Source organism: Panthera tigris, chromosome C1 (genome assembly GCF_018350195.1).
Source record: "Panthera tigris isolate Pti1 chromosome C1, P.tigris_Pti1_mat1.1, whole genome shotgun sequence".
Taxonomy (NCBI): domain Eukaryota; kingdom Metazoa; phylum Chordata; class Mammalia; order Carnivora; family Felidae; genus Panthera; species Panthera tigris.
This window is the reverse complement of record NC_056667.1, coordinates 181,346,904-181,365,953: the sequence shown is the minus strand read 5'-3', so window position 1 is coordinate 181,365,953 and position 19,050 is coordinate 181,346,904. Positions and strand designations below refer to the sequence as shown.

General features: G+C 37.2%; 1 protein-coding gene across 8 annotated transcripts in view; it reads right to left on the bottom strand.

Annotated features, from left to right (window-relative positions):
• Positions 1-19,050, bottom strand: part of CCDC150 (coiled-coil domain containing 150) — a 96,906-nt gene that overhangs the window by 34,927 nt on the left and 42,929 nt on the right. For 7 of the 8 annotated variants that reach the window (XM_042994967.1, XM_042994968.1, XM_042994969.1 and 4 more), the window contains 2 exons: positions 12,246-12,359; positions 5,666-5,749 (listed from right to left, as the gene is read on the bottom strand). In XM_042994967.1, the coding sequence (XP_042850901.1) occupies positions 5,666-5,749; positions 12,246-12,359 (198 nt within the window). The remainder of the gene's footprint in view (positions 1-5,665; positions 5,750-12,245; positions 12,360-19,050) is intronic. The other variant, XM_042994972.1, reaches the window with a different exon arrangement.

Genomic DNA, 19,050 nt, shown 5'->3' with positions numbered 1-19,050 from the left:
AGGAAAACTTCCAACTCTTTTTTTTTTTTTAATTTTTTTTTTTTAACGTTTATTTATTTTTGAGACAGAGAGAGACAGAGCATGAACAGGGGAGGGGCAGAGAGAGAGGGAGACACAGAATCTGAAACGGGCTCCAGGCTCTGAGCTGTCAGCACAGAGCCCGACGCGGGGCTCGAACTCACGGACCGTGAGATCATGACCTGAGCCGAAGTCAGACGCTTAACCGACCAAGCCACCCAGGCGCCCCACTTCCAACTCTTTCTATGAAGCCAGCAAGCCAGCATTACCTTGATTCCAAAACCAGACAGAGACTTCACTAAAAAGGAGAACTATAGACCAATTTCCCTGATGAACATGGATGCAAAAATCCTCAAGAAGATACCAGCCAACCAGATCCAACAATACATTAAAAAAATTATTCACTACGACCAAGCAGGATTTTACCTGGGATGCAGGGCTGGTTCAATATCCACAAATCAATGTGATACATCACATCAATAAAAGAAAGGGCAAGAACATGATCCTCTCAATAGATGCAGAGAAAACATTTGACAAAACACAGCATCCTCTCTTGATAAAAACCCTCAAGAAAGTATGGATAGAAGGATCATACCTCAAGACCATAAAGGCTATATATGAAAGACCCACTGTTAGTATCATCCTCAATGGGGAAAAACAGAGCTTTCCCCCTAAGGTCAGGAACAAGACAGGGTGTCCACTCTCGCCACTATTATTCAACATAGTATTGGAAGGCTTAGTCTCAGCAATCAGACAACACAAAGAAATAAAAGGCATCCAAATCAGCCAGGAGGAGGTCAAACTTTCACTCTTCGTAGATGGCATGATACTCTATATGGAAAAACCAAAAGATTCCACCCCAAAACTGCTAAAACTGATCCATGAATTCAGCAAAGTCAAAACTATAAAATCAATGCAAAGAAATCGGTTGCATTCCTATACACCAACAACGAAGCAGCAGAGAGAGAAATCAAGGTTCAATCCCATTTACAATTGCACCAAAAACCATAAAATACCTAGGAATAAATCTAACCAAAGAGGTGAAAAATCTATACACTGAATACTATAGAAAGCTTATAAAAAAATTGAAGACCCAAAAAAATGGAAAAAGATTCCATGCTCCTGGATAGGAAAAACAAATATTGTTAAAATGTCAATACTACCCAAAGCAATCTACATATTCAGTGCAATACCTATCAAAATAACACCAGTATTCTTCACAGAGCTAAAACAAAAACAAAAACAAAAAACCCTAAAATTTGTATGGAACCAGAAAAGACTCCAAATAGCCAAAGAAATCTTGAAAAAGAAAACCAAAGGTGGAGACATCACAATCCCAACTTCAAGCTGTATTACAAAGCTATAATCATCAAGACAGTATGGTACTGGCACAAAAACAGACACTCAGTGGAACAGAATAGAGAACCCAGAAATGGACCCACAAACATATAGCTGACTAATCTTTGACCACGCAGGAAAGAATATCCATATCCATGGAAAGAATATCCATGGAATACAGTCTCATCAGCAAATGGGGCTCGGAAAACTGGACAGTGACATGCTGAAAAATGAACCTGAACCACTTTCTTACACCATACATAAAAATACACTCAAAATGGATGAAAGACCTAAACATAAGATAGGAAGCTATCAAAATCCTAGAGGAGAAAGCAGGAAAAAACTCTTTCAACTCAGCTGCAGCAACCTCTTACTCAACAGATCTCTGGAGGCCAGGGAAACAAAAGCAAAAATGGACTATTGGGACCTCATCAAAATAAAAAGCTTCTGCACAGGGAAGGAAGGAATCAGCAAAACTATAAGGCAACCAACAGAATGGGAGAAGATATTTGCAAATGATGTATCAGATGAAGGATTAGTATCCAAAATCTACAGAGAACTTATCAAACTCAACACCTAAAAACCAAATAATCCAGTGAAGAAATGGGCAAAAGACATGAATAGACACTTCTCCAAAGACATCCAGATGGCCAACTGACACATGAAAAAATGCTCAACATCACTCATCATCAGGGAAATACAAATCAAAACCACACTGAGATAACACCTCACACCTGTCATAATGGCTAACATTAACAACTAAGGCAACAACAGATGTTGGCGATGATGCAAAGAAAAAGGATCTCTTTTGCATTGTTGGTGGGAATGCAAGCTGGTGCAGCCACTCTGGAAAACAGTATGGGGGTTCCTCAAAAAATTAAAAATAGAACTACCCTACGACCCAGCAATTGCACTCCTAGGTATTTAGTACAGGTATGCTGTTTCGAAGGGACACATGCACTCCAATGTTTATAGTAGCACTATCCACAATAGCCAAAGTATGGAAAGAACCCAAATGTCCATTGAAGGATGAATGGATAAAGAAGATGTGGTATATATATATATACAATGGAGTATTACTCAGCAATCAAAAAGAATGAAATCTTGCCATTTGCAACTACCTGGATAGAACTAGAGGGTATTAGGCTAAACAAAATCAGTCAGAGAAAGACAAACATCATATGACTTCACTCATATGAGGAACTTAAGATACAAAACAGATGAACATAGGGAAGGGAAGCAAAAATAATATAAAAACAGGGAGGGAGACAAAACATAAGAGACTCTTAAATATGGAGAACAAACAGAGGGTTGCTGGAGGGATTGTGGAGGGGGGATGGGCTAAATGGGTAAGGGGCTTAAGATATCGACTCCTGAAATCATTGTTGCACCATGTGCTAACTAACTTGGATGTAAATGATAAAAAATAAATAAATTATAGAAAATTTAAAAAAATAGTAGAATGAGATAAAAGCAAATCTAGTTAATAATATCATCATGGATGCAAAGATTAAACAAGGATTTATAAGTTTTTTAATTAAAAAACGTAAACGTCCAACAATATGAGAGCAGTTAAATCATGGTTACATAGTGTAATTGTTTGGTGTTTAGGGGCTGCAATCTGACCGCTTAGATTAAATCCTGGCTGTGCAACACAAGAACTGTGAGACCTTTCGAAAATTACTTAAATTCCTTATGCTTCCATTTCCTTGCCTATAAATGGGCATAATTACAGTACCTGCCTCCTTGTACTGTCACTTGGCACAGTGCTTGATATATTCTTAGATAACTGTACAGCAAGAAATGGTTCAGAAGATGCATTCATAAGATAGCCTACTCTTGAGCCATTAAAAATAGTATATAGAAATAAGAAAAAAAAACAGATTCATAAATACAGAGAACTGGTGATTGTCAGAGGGGAGGAGGGTGAAATAGGTCAAGGGGATTAAGACGTGCAAATAAGTGACAGGGATTAAAAGTACAGCATTGGGAATATTGCCAATAATGTTATAGTAACTTTGTATGGTGACATATGGTAACTACACTTAGGGTAAGCATTTTGTAATGTATATAATTACCAATTCATTATGTTAAACATCTAAAATGATATAGTATTGAATGTCAACTATACTTCAATTAAAATTTTTAAAAAAAAATTTTTAATGTTTATTTATTTTTGAGAGAGAGAGAGAGAGCACGCAAGTGGGGTAAGAGCAGAGAGCGCGACACACACAGAATCCGAAGCAGGTTCCAGGGTCTCAGCTGTCAGCACAGAGCCCAATGCAGCACTTAAACTCACAAACCATGAGATCATGACCTGAGCCAAAGTCGGACGCTCAACTGACTGAGCCACCCAGGTGCCCCTAAAAAATTTTTAAATGTAGGCAATAAACCACAGTAGTATTAGTCTAACCTGTTACTTTGTCTCCAATAGACATCACAGATATTTTCATATTATAGAATAGTTATTGCAAATATCTTGAAAAGCTGTTTGTGCTTATCACCAGTTTGAAATTAATAGAGTTTATAAGAACACCATTAGATCTTGTTATTGAATGCACCAGTAAAGAAACAACTGTTAAATTATCACAATTACTATTGAACTTTTTAATTTTTTTTTGGAGAGAGAGAGAAAGAGAGAGAGAGAGAGCGTGCAAGCAGGGGAGAAGGACAGAGGGAGAGAGAGAGAGGAATTTTCAGCAGGCCTCACACTCAGTGCAGAGCCTGATGTGGGGGCTTGATCCCATGACCCGGAGATCATGACATGAGCCAATATCAAGAGTTGGACACTCAATCAACTGAGCCACCCAGGTACCCCTGATAAAAACATTTTAAAGGAACTGAATTTTTTTAAAAAAAGATGAAACTCAAGAAAATTAAGACTCGTCCAAGGTTACACAAGTATAAATGTATATTATACTTAAATGTATCATTGGCTCTAGAAAATATTAATTAAAAGCACACAAATTGTGGCCAAATAGCCTTATGTTTTTAGTGGCCAACATACGGTTTCACAACCATGGTTTATCATCTTTCACATAGCCTGCCATAAGGGCCAATCTCATCTCCTAACCCTATAATAAGCTCCTTGAGCAGATGAGATGAGATTAATATTGACATGTTTTACATGTCTCTAGTGAGATCACTTAATTAAATCAGCTCTTTGGTTGCCAAGCCTAACTGGACTTCGTACCATTGAATCCAGTGGTCCTCATGTATGGTTGCATACTGGAATCACTGGGGAACTTAAAAGTATTGAAGCCTAGGACCTACTCCCTGAGATTCTGATCTAATTGCTCGGGGGTGCAAGCCTTGTCATGGGGAATTTTCCCCTTGCATTTTATAAATATACAGTAAAATTCATTTTACTGTGAATATGCATACCCTCACCATCCAAATTCCACAATTTAAAAAAAAATTTTTTTTTTTAACGTTTATTTATTTTTGAGACAGAGAGACACAGAGCATGAACGGGGGAGGGTCAGAGAGAGAGGGAGACACAGAATCTGAAACAGGCTCCAGGCTCTGAGCGGTCAGCACAGAGCCCGACGCGGGGCTCGAACCCATGGACTGTGAGATCATGACCTGAGCCGAAGTCAGACGCCCAACCGACTGAGCCACCCAGGCGCCCCACAATTTTTTTAAACTTGCTCATCACATATCAATCCATCTATCAACTTCCTCTATCCATCAAAGTGTTTTTTCTTTTTCTGATTCATTTCCAAGTAAATGGCGACTATCATATACTGCCCTGCATGAGGTATTTAAAAAATTCCTCAATTTGTGATGTGTAGCTAAGGCTGTGAACCACTGATTTAGATTTCATTTAGCATTTCCACTGGAGTTGGGTATCAGTGGCCAGCTTCCTGCTCTGTAGGTACTATAGAGATAAAACACACAGGAAGCAAAATAATAGTATCATCCCAGTCACTCAAGTCTATTGCCTTTGAGTCCCAATATCCAGGGTTCTTTTTAAGAATGCTATAAAAATTCAGCAAAAAAGAGAGCATGAGCTCTCTAACATTCTTAGTGAGTGGCCATGCACAAAACAACCATAATACAACTTTCAATAGCTACAGAATGGGATCTGGTTTCACAATTTTAGTTTCAGTATTATATTACAGATATGTGAACAGCAATCACCTGATTTTACTTAATGAGGCAACAAACTTAGGAGGGTTCAAAAACTTGTCCAAAGTTAGAGAATTAATAGAGCTAGGTCCTCTCAAAATCCATCATTTATTATATTTAGCTTGATAATTGGCATTAAAAAATTAGACAACACAAATCAGAAAATAAAATCTCATACCTGGAGTTTTCCCTTTTCATAGGCCAGTTTATTTTTACTCTCAGTAATTCTTCCCAAGACCTTTTCCACCTGCTGTTGAGCCAGCTGGGAAAGCAAACACAGGTATCAGTACCTTGGCAGAGAAAGGAACAACCATTTTCTGAACAAGCATTTATACTCTTATCATTTCTACAGTGATGAAACCAGGATTCATATTTATTTGTCTTTGCTGCCTCTTAGTTTTTCCCTACATAGCTGATCATAGTGGTAATATGCAACATTAAAGGATTGCTAGTGAAAGTATGAGTGCCTTAAATGTCCCAGAGTTTGTAGTTTTTTGCTTACTTATTCTAAGTTTACTTATTTATTTTGAGAGAGAGAGAGAGAGAGAGAGCGAGCGCGCGCACATGAGCAGGCATGATCGGGGGAGAGGCAGAAAGAGAGGAAGAGAGAGAATCCCAAGCAGGGATGTGGGGCTTAGTTCCATGAACTGTGAGATCATGATGCCAGCCAAAACCAAGAGTTGGATGCTTAACAGACTGAGCCACACAGGCGCCCCTGTAGTTGCAATCCAACCCAGATGTGGGGTGGTCGTATCAGCGGTTGCAGATATGCAGTTTAAAGATTACACATTTCTTTAAGAAAACAGGAGCTGCAAATCATTACAACTGTGTAGACAGAAGACACTTCAGTTACCATGCAAGAGGGAGTAAAAAAAAATCTCTGAACAAAAGAAACATTTATTGGAAATTCCAATATTGTCTGATCAAGCACTCTACACAGTGTTATCCTGGAGAAACACTACTGAAGCCTCTATATTTCAAGAAATTACATATTTTATCATTCAAACAGCCTTTAATAATGACAGTTATTTTTTATATGTCTTTTTCCTCAGACTTTTTCAGAAAAAATAAGTATAAAATACAGTTTCATTTTGATTAAATTTTGGTCCTTGTTGGTACTCCAGTGATTGAATTTGGAGTGATTACATATTAGTGATTGAATATGGAAATTTTCACCTTCCATGATCTATTTCAGTGTTATATCTTAACAGCAGGACATACTGATATTTGCCTTATGTCAAAATCATCTTCACAAATAAACTGCAAGAATAATACACACAAAAGCAAATGTAACTGAGAACGCAAATTCTTTTTTTTTTTTTTTTTTTTAATGTTTATTTACTGTTGAAAGAGACAGAGACAGAATGGGAGTGGGTTAGGGGCAGAAAGAGAGGGAGACAGAGATCTGAAGCAGGATCCAGGCTCCAAGCTGTCAGCACAGAGCCTGACGCAGGGCTCGAACTCACGAGCTGTGAGATCATGACCTGAGCTGAAGTTGGACACTCAACCAACTGAGCCACCCAGGTGCCCCAAGAGAACGCAAATTCTTAATCACATTGGCCAATGAGCTGCACTATGGATCATTTGCAGTAAATCTTTAGTGGGAAGTGTTATTAATGCTGATAAATATCCTACATTGACATAATTACTATAGACCAGGAGGCCTTTTCAGCATTTAAATCTAAAGAATTTAGACTTGTTTTATGTTCAACTTTAGGCAAGTTAATAAAGATGTCAACATATGTAGAGATATGAATTTATACAAGAGATAATTCTCACCATCTCCAACACTGTTATAGCTATTCCTTAGTTACCACTTTGTAGTGCACTTTATTTCAAGTGTTATGAATATTTTCCAAATAAAAGCAAAAACACATTCCAAACTAGATTACTATGTAATAACATGTAACTCATTTCTTCTTGGGTTCAAAATACTTTCATGATAGCATATGTTCTACAAGAGGGTACACTAGTCTGGAGCATTGTTTTCCCTTTGGTAGTTGCCTTGGCCAGAAGAATTAGGCCATTTTAGACATTCTAGGCTTGATAAAAACCTATGGAAAAGCCATAAAGAGTGATTAGTTCTTCTGTACAACCCACCCCCAATTATGCACATTCAATATAAAAATTTATATCCAATTTTTGGCATCAGTGGGTTAACCATTATGGCCCATCTAAGTGTTTGTCCTATCAGACCAGTATTTATTTCATACATAATTATACATATTCATACATTGTTTCTTAAACTTTCAATTTTAATCACTATATGTGGTTCCCACTAAGGCAAAGGAAATTATTTTTTTAAAGCATTCAGGCCAATAAAGTATTGGTTTCAAAATAAACTAAGGGTGGGGCTCCTGGGTGGCTCAGCAGACTAAGTGTCTGACATCGGCTCAGGTCATGATCTCACTGTTCAGGCTCTGTGCTGATAAGGCGGAGCCTGGAGCCTGTTTCAAATTCTGTGTCCCCCCTCGCTCTTTGCCCCTCCCCCACTCACACTCTACCTCTCTCTCTCAAAAATAAATAAACATTAAAAAAGTTAAAAAGCCAATTTGACAATAAGTTATATTTAATAAAAATATTTTTTAATTAAAAAAAATTTTAAAAAAACCACACAAAATAACCTAACGGAAATATAGACTGTTATCAATAAATAAGAGGTTAGAACATATTACCATAAAATTAATCATCAATTAATTTTCTGTCAGTGTAACACATACGGTCCCCCTTTCCCACAATACTTTCTATTTTGGAAACTATGAGGTAAAAACATTCCATGAACACAACATTTGGGATAATGTTCTGACCAAGTCTTCAGCAAAATAAACAAGGATGGCCAATGATGTTACAAAAACAAAACTATACCATAACCACAAAAGCATAGGTATTTAAAATTCAGTTCTAAGTTCTATAAATTGAGGTGCCCCATGTGCTATAAAGTGCAATATAAAATACCAAGAGCTAGATTTAAACCTAAAATATGCTAGCTATAACAAACACTCAAAGATAACTTTGCTTGTCTTCTTGGAATATGAAGTCTTTTTTTTTTCACAGTAACTTAAATGATCTGGGTCTCTTATAAAAGATGTCCAGGAATTTTTTAAATAATGGCACTTTTTACCTCAATAAAGTTCCCTCTTTTAGGCAAAGGCATAAAGAAATTCCATTAATCTTTTAAATATACTTTAAAAATGATTTCCTCTTTTTTGGTCACCTAAGAGAATGTTAACACAGTGATAGTGTAAACTGTCTAAGCAAAATCAAAATGTGATATTTGACACAAGGTCACTTATTTAAATTCACAACAAACAGAAAAGAAATTGTTCCAGTTGTTCCAGTTGCTAAGGGAAAGCAGATGTTAAAGCAGTAGTTTAAATTATTGTGTCCAGATTATTTAAATAGGGCTTATATTTAAGAGAATCAACGGAAGACCAGAAATTAGGGAGCACTTAAATGAGTGAATATCTCAGATTCTGAGTTGTGGAAGGCCAGAGATTAAGCTTTGCATAAAAAATCTTGGCAATATACTAAAAAGACCATTAATATGCAAGCAAAAGAGAAATTGGAGAATCACTTGAGAATTAGAATACCAAGAAAAATGCTAATTGTTAGAATATGCATTTTAACTGATATACAAAGATATCACTCCTTGGAAAAGCAGGAAGCAAACATAAAATTATCTTAAGAAATAAAAGGTAGGTTGACAAGGATCAATTGTAAGCCACAAAATGATTTCTAAAATCATTTTTAAAATTAAGATGAGCTGTGAAAGTTAGAAGGCTATTAGAGGAATACATGAAACCAAAAGATACTAGCATCTTGATAAAGCTATTTTATGAGCAGATTGTAAGCAGGGAGTTTTTTGAAGATTTTATTTTTAAGTAATCTCCACACCCAAAGTGAGGGTTCAAACTCACAACCTTGAGATTGAGTTGCATGCTCTACTAAGACAGGCACCCCTGTATGCAGGGATTTTATTCAAAATATTTAACAACTGGTTTGCATGGGCCACAGCAAACTGAGCCAACTTGGACACCTACATGAGTGTGCACTGAATGTCATCCTAGTTGTAAGAAATACTACATTTAATTCACGGTTTAATTTCAAATCATTGAAGTCCTGGTTGCATAGGGAACTATACTTCTGTCTAGTGCTACTGTTTGAAAATGTATGTTTAAAATCCAAAAGAAGGGGCACCCGGGTGGCTCCGTCAGACTCTTGCTTTCAAATCAGGTCATGATCTCACAGTTCGTGGGATTGAGCCCCATGTCGGGCTATGCACTCAGCTTAAAAAAAAAAAATCCATTTGGATCATTTCTCACTGTGGTTCCCTGCATGACTGACTATAGTAATAGACTTAAATTATACCATCATTAAAGGCTGAAATAATAAAAATAAGCCCAAAATTGGTGTGAAGAAGAGAATAATGTTTATACGTGTATTAAGTATGCTAGGCACTGTGATGGGTACTTTACGCACAATATGATATTTAATCCTCATGCACTGGTAAGACAGACGTGACCCTCCTTGTGTTCTACTCAATCTTTCTAAAATACCTATTATGGGAGTGCCTGGGTGGTTCAGTTGGTTGGGCGACTGACTTCACTCAAGTCATGATCTCACAGATTGTGCTGACAGCTCAGAGCCTGGAGCCTGCTTAGAATTCTGTGTCTCCTCTCTCTCTGCTCCTCCCCCACTCTCATTCTGTCTCTCTCCTTCAAGAATAAACAAACATTAAAAAATTAAAAAAAAAATTTTAAATACCTATTATGTATTAGGTGCTATGCTAGGCAAGGGAGTGTAAAGATGAGTAACTATGGCTCTTGCATTAGAAGACAGTGAAGGCACATGCATCAACAGGTCAATTTCTAATTCACAAAGTTACCATTTTGATATGTGCAGACACAGTGTGCTGTGATTAAGGGAGATCTCCTTAGCCCCAAGGGCCATAGGGTTTAAGTCCTGCCCAGGCCACACAGTAAATGGAACCTTGAGGGTCGAAACCAGGTCTAACTTCAAATCTGTGGTGTGGCCTACACAACATACACTCATAAGCATATCTCCAAAAACCAGTAACAGATTATACTAGAAAGGTAACTCGTATTGAGAATTTCAAGTGTGAATTCCCAAAGAACAAACATACACTGCCAGCATTGAACGGTGATAAGTTTAATGATATTGCTGAGATTAAAAACCAAACAAATACTGACATCTCAACCTCATTTCTCAAGACTCATACAGCCAACTGGAGGACTTCCAGGCAGGCCTGGTCAGAGAAAATTCTATGTGGAGACAGAACTACAAGCTGGACCTGAGGTGTGGTTTATCATTGGGAGACCTTAAGAGGTGTGGTGAGAAAGCAAGAATCAACACTGACAAAATCATTAGCAGGATCTGTCAAAGTCACTAATTGGGTAAGGCCACAGGCCTACTCACTGGCAGGGGGGCACTGAAAGAATCAGAGAGACGGAGATGTAGTCTTCCAGAAAGACCAGGAGCCAGTAGGCTGATAAGTCTAGCTGATACATGGCCAACAAGCAGAGGACATGGATAAATCTTTAATCTTGGGAAGGGAGGGTTGGTCTGAGATAGTACCAGGAGCTAGAGCTAATGCACCTTGTTGCTATAAGAGGAACTTAAAAGCCTTTTTTCTGGAACAGTTCAAATACTAAAAATTCAATAAATGTTAGTTATCTGCTACATGCTTTAATGTTAACTTACTAAATCCTCCAACAACCTCCTAATAATGGTATTACTTCCCCCACTTTGACAGATTAAGAAACTGAGGCTCAGAGAGGTTAAGGCTCATACTCGAGGTCATAGCCAAAATTGAAATGCCGGCCGTCTGGCTCTAAGGCCATGAAAATGTATTAGATTATTCTCTAGGATTTCACAATTGAAGTAATGTGCAGCTTATGACAGAGTCTGAAAGAATTTAACTCAGATCAAGACAGACTCACACCAGGGTCTTCTATGCAGTTTTCAGAGGTGATTTGCAAGTTATAGAAGCAGTAACTAATTCTTTTTCAAGTACTCAAAAGCACACAGGAAACTTACTAGCTGCTTAACAGAATGAGAATCTCTTTAAATATCCTCCACTTAGAGATGGTCTAAACTCTACCATTTATTTGTATTGCACTGACTGTGTCAAACAGCTTTTAGAAATCGTACTTATTACTGATTGCCTAATGGAAATGTCAAAAAAGCAAAAGAAAAATACAGCCTTCTGCCTCATAATTTATGGAATAGGAAGTATTTTAAAACATTAGAAATATTCATGCTTTTCAGTATTATAGATCATCTGTGGAGGCAGATGTTTATTAGCTGCCTTAAATTCTTGTTTTATTAATCTTTTACTGTTTGAGCACTTGTAGGGCTCTCTGCCATAGTCAGCCCGAGTTATTCAGGACTAAATGATAATTATTAAAACACAAATGAAGAAAATCCATCTCCTAACTTCTGATTTTTTATTAAAAAAAATTTTTTTTTAACGTTTTATTTATTTTTGAGACAGGGAGAGACAGAGAAAGAACAGGGGAGGGTCAGAGAGAGGGAGGCACAGAATCTGAAACAGGCTCCAGGCTCTGAGCTGTCAGCACAGAGCCCGATGCGGGGCTCAAACTCACAGACCGCGAGATCATGACCTGAGCCGAAGTTGGCCGCTTAATCGACTGAGCCACCCAGGCGCCCCTAACTTCTGATTTTTTAAAACACACTAGTCATTAATTCCTAATTTAGACTGACCTTTATATACCCACCTCATTGTAATCAGAAGGGACTTGCTGAAGTTCTAGGGAAGCCATTTGTTCTGACAGGTGCTTATTCTTTTCCTCTAGAGTCTGTAGGTTGTGGGTCAATGTATTTATGTCTACCTTTGAAACACAAAAGGAGAAAAGAAATCTATTTATGCCAGATCCAAAAGCATTATCTTGCTTTTAAAATGACATTTGTGGGGAGCCTGGGTGGCTCAGTTGGTTGGGTGTCTGACATCGGCTCAGGTCATGATCTCGCGGTCCGTGGGTTTGAGCCCCGCGTCAGGCTCTTTGCTGACAGCTCAGAGCCTGGTGCCTGCTTTGGATTCTGTGTCTCCCTCTCTCTCTGCCCCTCCCCTGCTCAAGCTCTGTCTCTCTCAAAAATAAGCAAACATTAAAAAAATTTTTTTAAATGACATTTGTAATTGTAAGATAGCAGTTATTGTATGAACATGTTATCCTGTGTCTAAATGCAGGGATTTGTAGTCTGACAGCTCTGAGAATTCTTTTAAACTTTTTTTCCTTTTCTTTTACATTTTTTCAGCTTTTCTAGTCTTCAGAAGGAGGATTGTGACAAATTACCTAATTCACATATACTAGAAGTAGAAGTCCTTCTGGTACTTGATATTTACTTAAATATTAATTTAAGCTAATGAATACAGATGCAGAAGGCCTCCTGAAAAATACTAGTAAAATGAATCCTACAATATATAAAAAGGATAACAAACCAGGACCAAGTTTATCCCAGTAATACAAACCTTGTTGAACACCCGAAATTAATTAGTAGACTATAATATATAGAAGAAAAACTATAATGGCAATTTATATAGATGCAGAAAAAGCATTTCACAAAATTCAACATTTATGATAAAAACTCAGCAATCTGGAAAGGAAAGGGAACCATCTCTACCTGATCAAGTGTATCTATAAAACACCTACAATTAATATCATTTATTAAAATTTTTTTAATGTTTATTTAATTTTTGAAGGGGAGAGAGAGAGAGACCGAGAGAGAGAGACAAAGTGTGAGCATGGGAGGGGCAGAAAAGAGGGAGACACAGAATCCAAAGCAGGCGCCAAGCCGCCAGCACAGAGCTGGACACGGGGCTTGAGCTCACGAGCTCTAAGATCATGACCTGAGCCAAAGTCAGATGCCCATCTGACTGAGCCACCCAGGAGCCCCTACAATTAATATCTTAAAAGTGAAAGACCTGAATGTTTCTCCGTAACACTGGGAAAAAAGCAAGGATATCTGCACCTTATCAGCAATAAGGTAAGAAAAAGTATAGAAGGCATAGAGATTGGAAATGGAGAAATAAAAATCTCTACTTATAACAAATATGATTGCCTACATAGGAAATCCCAAAAAATTTACAAAAAATCTACTAGAATAAGTGACTTAAGTAAGGTTGAAGGATATGAGTATGCAACTCTATTGTATTTTTATATACTAGCAACAAACAATTGGAAATTGATATTTCTTAAAAGTGTACCATTTGTAATAGTACCAAAACCCATGAAATTATTTGGTACAAATCTAAAATATGTCCAATGTTTAGTATGCTCAAAACAAAATACTGATAAGAGAAATTAAAAACCTAAATAAAATGGAGAGATATGTCATGTTCATGTATGAGATTCAATATTGCTAAAATGTCAATTCTTTTTTCTTGTAATTCATTTTTTAATTTATATCCAAGTTAGTTAGCATATAGTGCAACAATGATTTCAGAAGTAGATTCTTTAATGCCCCTTACCCATTTAGCCCAACTCCCCTCCCAAACCTCTCGAGCAACCCTGTTTGTTCTCTATAATTAAGAGTCTCTTATGTTTTGTCTCCCTCCCTGTTTTTATATTATTTTTGCTTCCCTTCCCTTATGTTCATCGGCTTTGTATCTTAAATTCCTCATATGAGTGATATCGTATGTTTGTCTTTCTCTAATTTCGCTTAGCATAGTTTCATCCACGTAGTTGCAAATGGCAAGATTTCATTCTTTTTGATTGCTGAGTAATACTCCATTGTGTACACATAGCACATCTTCTTTATCCATTCATCCATCGATGGACATCTGGGTTCTTTCCATACTTTGGCTATTGTCGATACCACTGCTATAAACATCAGGTGCATGTGCCCCTTCAAAACAGCGCACCTGTACCCTTGGTTAAATATCTAGTAGTGCAATTGCTGGGTTGCAGGGTAGTTCTATTTTTTTTTATTTTATTTTTTATTTTTTAATATTTACATCCAAATTAGTTAGCATATGGTACAACGATTTCAGGATTAGATTCCTTAGTGCCCCTTACCCATTTAGCCCATCCTCCCTCTCACAATCCCTCCAGTAACCCTCAGTTTGTTCTCCATATTTATGAGTCTCTTCTGTTTTGTCCTCCTCCCTGTTTTTATATTATTTTTGTTTCCCTTCCCTTATGTTCATCTGTTTTTTCTCTTAAAGTCCTCATATGAATGAAGTCATATGATTTTTGTCTTTCTCTGACTAATTTCACTTAGCATAATACCCTCCAGTTCAATCCATGTAGTTGCAAATGTCAAGATTTCGTTCTTTTTGATTGCCAAGTAATACTCCATTGTATATATATATACCACATCTTCTTTATCCATTTATCCATCGATGGACATTTGGGCTCTTTCCATACTTTCGCTATTGTTGATAGTGCTGCTATAAACATGGGGGTGCATGTGTCCCTCTGAAACAGCACAACTGTATCCCATGGATAAATACCTAGTAGTGCAATTGCTGGGTCGTAGGGTAGTTCTATTTTTAATTTTTTGAGGGACCCCCATACTATGTTCCAGAGTGGCTGCACCAGTTTACATTCCCACCAGCAGTGCAAAAGAGATCCTTTCTTTGCATCTTTGCCAACATCTGTTGTTGCCTGAGTTGTTAATGTTAGTTACTCTGACAGGTATGAGGTGGTATCTCAGTGTGGTTTTGATTTGTACTTCCCTGATGATGAGTGATGTTGAGCATTTTTTCAGGTGTCGGTTGGCCATTTGGATGTCTTCTTTGGAGAAGTGTCTATTCATGTCTTTTGCCCATTTCTTCACTGGATTATTTGTTTCTGAGGTGTTGAATTTGGTAAGTTCTCTATAGATTTTGGATACTAACCCTTTATCTGATAAGTCACTTGCAAATATATTCTCCCATTCCATCAGTTGCCTTTTAGTTTTGCTGATTGTTTCCTTCACTGTGCAGAAACTTTTATTTTGATGAAGCCCCAATAGTTCATTTTTGCTTTTGTTTCCCTGGCCTCCAGAGATCTGTTAAGAGGTTGCTGCAGCCAAGTTCAAAGAGGTTTTTGCCTGCTTTCTCCTCTAAGATTTTCATGGCTTCCTGTCTTATGTTCAGGTCTTTCAACCATTTTGAGTGTATTTTTGTGTATGGTATAAGAAAGTGGTCCAGGTTCATTTTTTGGCATGTCACTGTCCATTTTCCCAGTACCATTTTCTGAAGATATTCTTTCCTGCGTGGTCAAAGATTAGTCAGCTATATGTTTGTGGGCACATTTCTAGGTTCTCTATTCTGTTCCACTGAGTGTCTGTTTTTGTGCCAGTACCATACTGTCTTGATGATTATAGCTTTGTAATACAGCTTGAAGTCCGGGATTGTGATGCCTCCAGCTTTGGTTTTCTTTTTCAAGATTTACTTTGGCCATTTGGGGTCTTTTCTGGTTCCGTACACACTTTAGGATTGTTTTTTTTTCTAGCTCTGTGAACAATGCTGGTGTTATTTTGATAGAGATTGCTCAATTCTCTTTAATCTCAATGAAAATTGTGTAGGTCTGGACCAGGGTCCACTCTCTGGTGGGGCTATGGGGCTAGAAAAAAATGTCCTAGAAGAAACACGAGAGAGAGTTCTTCAAGTTGAAATAAAAAGGGATTAGATAATAACTGAAATTCACATAAAGAAATAAATCGTACAGCTGCTACAATAAAGGTAGCAATATAGATATATATAAAAGAGTGTTTTCTTGTTTTGGTTTTTAAATGTTTATTTATTTTGAGAGAGAAAGGGAGAGAGAGAATCCCAAGCAGACTCTGCGCTGTCAGTGCAGAGCCTGACACAGGGCTTGATCTCATGAACCGTGACATCATGACCTGGGCTGAAATCAAGTTAGGTGCTTAACTGACTGAGCCACCCAGACACGCCTAAAAGGTGTTTGTATACGTATTTTTTTGTTTGTAACTTTCTTGGTTTCCCATAATGCAAAAATATACAGTAAAAGAAAGAATAAGAGAATTAAAATAGTGCACCAGAAATATCTACTTAACACAGAAAAAGACAGTAATGGAGACAGGAACAAAAAGCATATAAGACATAAAAAATAAAGAGTAAAGCAGCAAATGTAAATCCTATCTTATCAGTAATTATGTTAAATATAAAAAGATTAAACACTCCACCAAAAAAAGCAGAGATAGGCAGAATGCATCTTTTAAAAGATCCAACTGTATGCTATTTATAAGAGACACACTTTAGATTCAAAGACACAAATGGGTTGAAAGTAAAACAATGGAAAAAGGTATATCATGTAAACAATAACCTGAAAAGAGCTGAAGTAGCTATATTAACATCAGACAAAACTACATTAAGACAAAAAATGTGTGAGACAAAGAAGACTAGTATAATATAATGGTTTATAAGAAATATATTTGAAAAAAATTAAAAAAATTAAAAAAAAGAAATATGTTTGGTCTTTCAGGTGACCAAAATACATTTCTCAGATATATGTGGTCTTCATCCACAGTTCCCTGAAAACATTTCAGAGCCATAATGGTGAAATGGGTGTCCTGTTAATAAAGAAGGAAACTTTTGAACCCCACCTAAGGGTGGGGGCTGATTGCCAGGAGGACCAACCAAGTGATTAGGGGGTTGGACCTTTCAGTCCTAGCCCCTAACCTCCAGGGAGGAAAGAGGGCTGAAGAATGAATCATCCAATGGCCAATGACCTAGTCAATCATAACTGTGCAGTGAAGCCTCTATGAAACCCCCAAAGGACTGGGTTCCAAGAGCTCCTGAGTTGGTGAATACATGGAAATTGGAGAGAGTGGTATGCCTAGAGAGGGCATAGAAACTTGTTGTCCTTTTTCCATACCTCACCCTATGTATTTCTTCATCTGGCTGTTGATTTGTATCATTTATCATATCCTTTAATAAACTAGTAAGCACGTTTCCCTGAATACTGTAAGCCACTCTTGAAAATTAAAAGAATCTAAGGAGAAGGTTGTTGGAACCTCCAATCTATAGTCAATAGGTCCGAAGCACAAGAGCCTGGAGCTCATGAGTGGCATCTGAAGTGGGAGGTCAGGGGTGGGAGAAGTCTTGTAGGACTGAACCCTTAATCTGTGAAATCTAATGCTATCTCTGGGTAGACACTGTAAGAATTGAGTTGAATTCTCAGACACCCTGCTGGTATCCAAAAACTGCTCAGTGTTGTGGGGTGGGGGGGGCACCCCTGCTGTGTTAGAATTGGGTCTAAGAACCTAAGAGAGATATTATATATTGAAAAAACGGTCAGTCCATCAAGATATAACATTTATAAATATATATGCCTCTAACAACAACAGAGTCCCAATACAAATGAAGCAAAAACTAATAGAAGTGAAGAGAGAAATAAATGATTCAACATAGCTGGCGACTTCAATATCCCACTTTCAATAATGAACAGAACAATTAGAAGATCATAGAGGAGACAGATGACTTTAACAACACTATAAAGCAACTGAACATCTATAGAACACTCTTCCCAACAATAGCAGAACACTCAATTTTTGAGTATTTTTCTCAATTGCAATTGCAACATTCTCCACAATGTACCATGTTAGGCCACAGGACAACTCTCAATAAATCTGAAAGGACTGGAATTATATAAAGTGTGTTCTCCAACCATAATGAAATAAAATTAGAGATTAATAGAAGAAGGAAATTTGGGAAAGTCACATATATGAGAAAATTAAACAAAAAACTTGTAAATAACCAATTAGCCAAAAATCAAATCACAAAAGTAGTTAATACTTTGGGATGAATGAAAATGAAAACACGACAAAATGTACGGTAAGCAGCTAAAGCAGCGCTTAAAGGGAAATTTATAGCTGTAGAAAACTATGTTAAAAAAGAAAAAAATAAACCAACAACCTAAGCTGCTATCTTATTTTTTTTTTAATTTTTTTTTAACGTTTATTTATTTTTGAGACAGAGAGAGACAGAGCATGAACAGGGGAGGGTCAGAGAGAGAGGGAGACACAGAATCTGAAACAGGCTCCAGGCTCTGAGTGGTCAGCACAGAGCCCGACGCGGGGCTCGAACTCACGGACCGCGAGATCATGACCTGAGCCAAAGTCGGACGCTTAACCGACTAAGCCACCCAGGCGCCCCCTAAGCTGCTATCTTAAAAAAACTAGAAAGAGCAAATTAAACCCAAGCAACCAGAAGGAAGAAAATAATGAGGATTAAAGCAGAAACAAGAGAATAGAAAAATAAGAGACAGTCAGTAAAACCAAAAGTTGGTTCTTTGAAAAGATGAACAAAATTGACAAACCTTAAACTGTATTAACAAAAAAAAAAAAAAAAGAAAGAAAGCAAAAAGGAGAGAGAAAGAAAGATCCAAATTACTAAAGTTAGGAATGAAAGAAGGAACATTATATTGAACTTAAAGAAATGAAGAAAAGGAGCTACTATGAACAATTGTATGCCAATATATTAGACAGCCTAGATAAATGGTAAAATTCTTAGAAAGGCCAAAACTATTGAAATTAACTAAAAAAATAAGTGGGAATTATGAATAGATCTCTAAC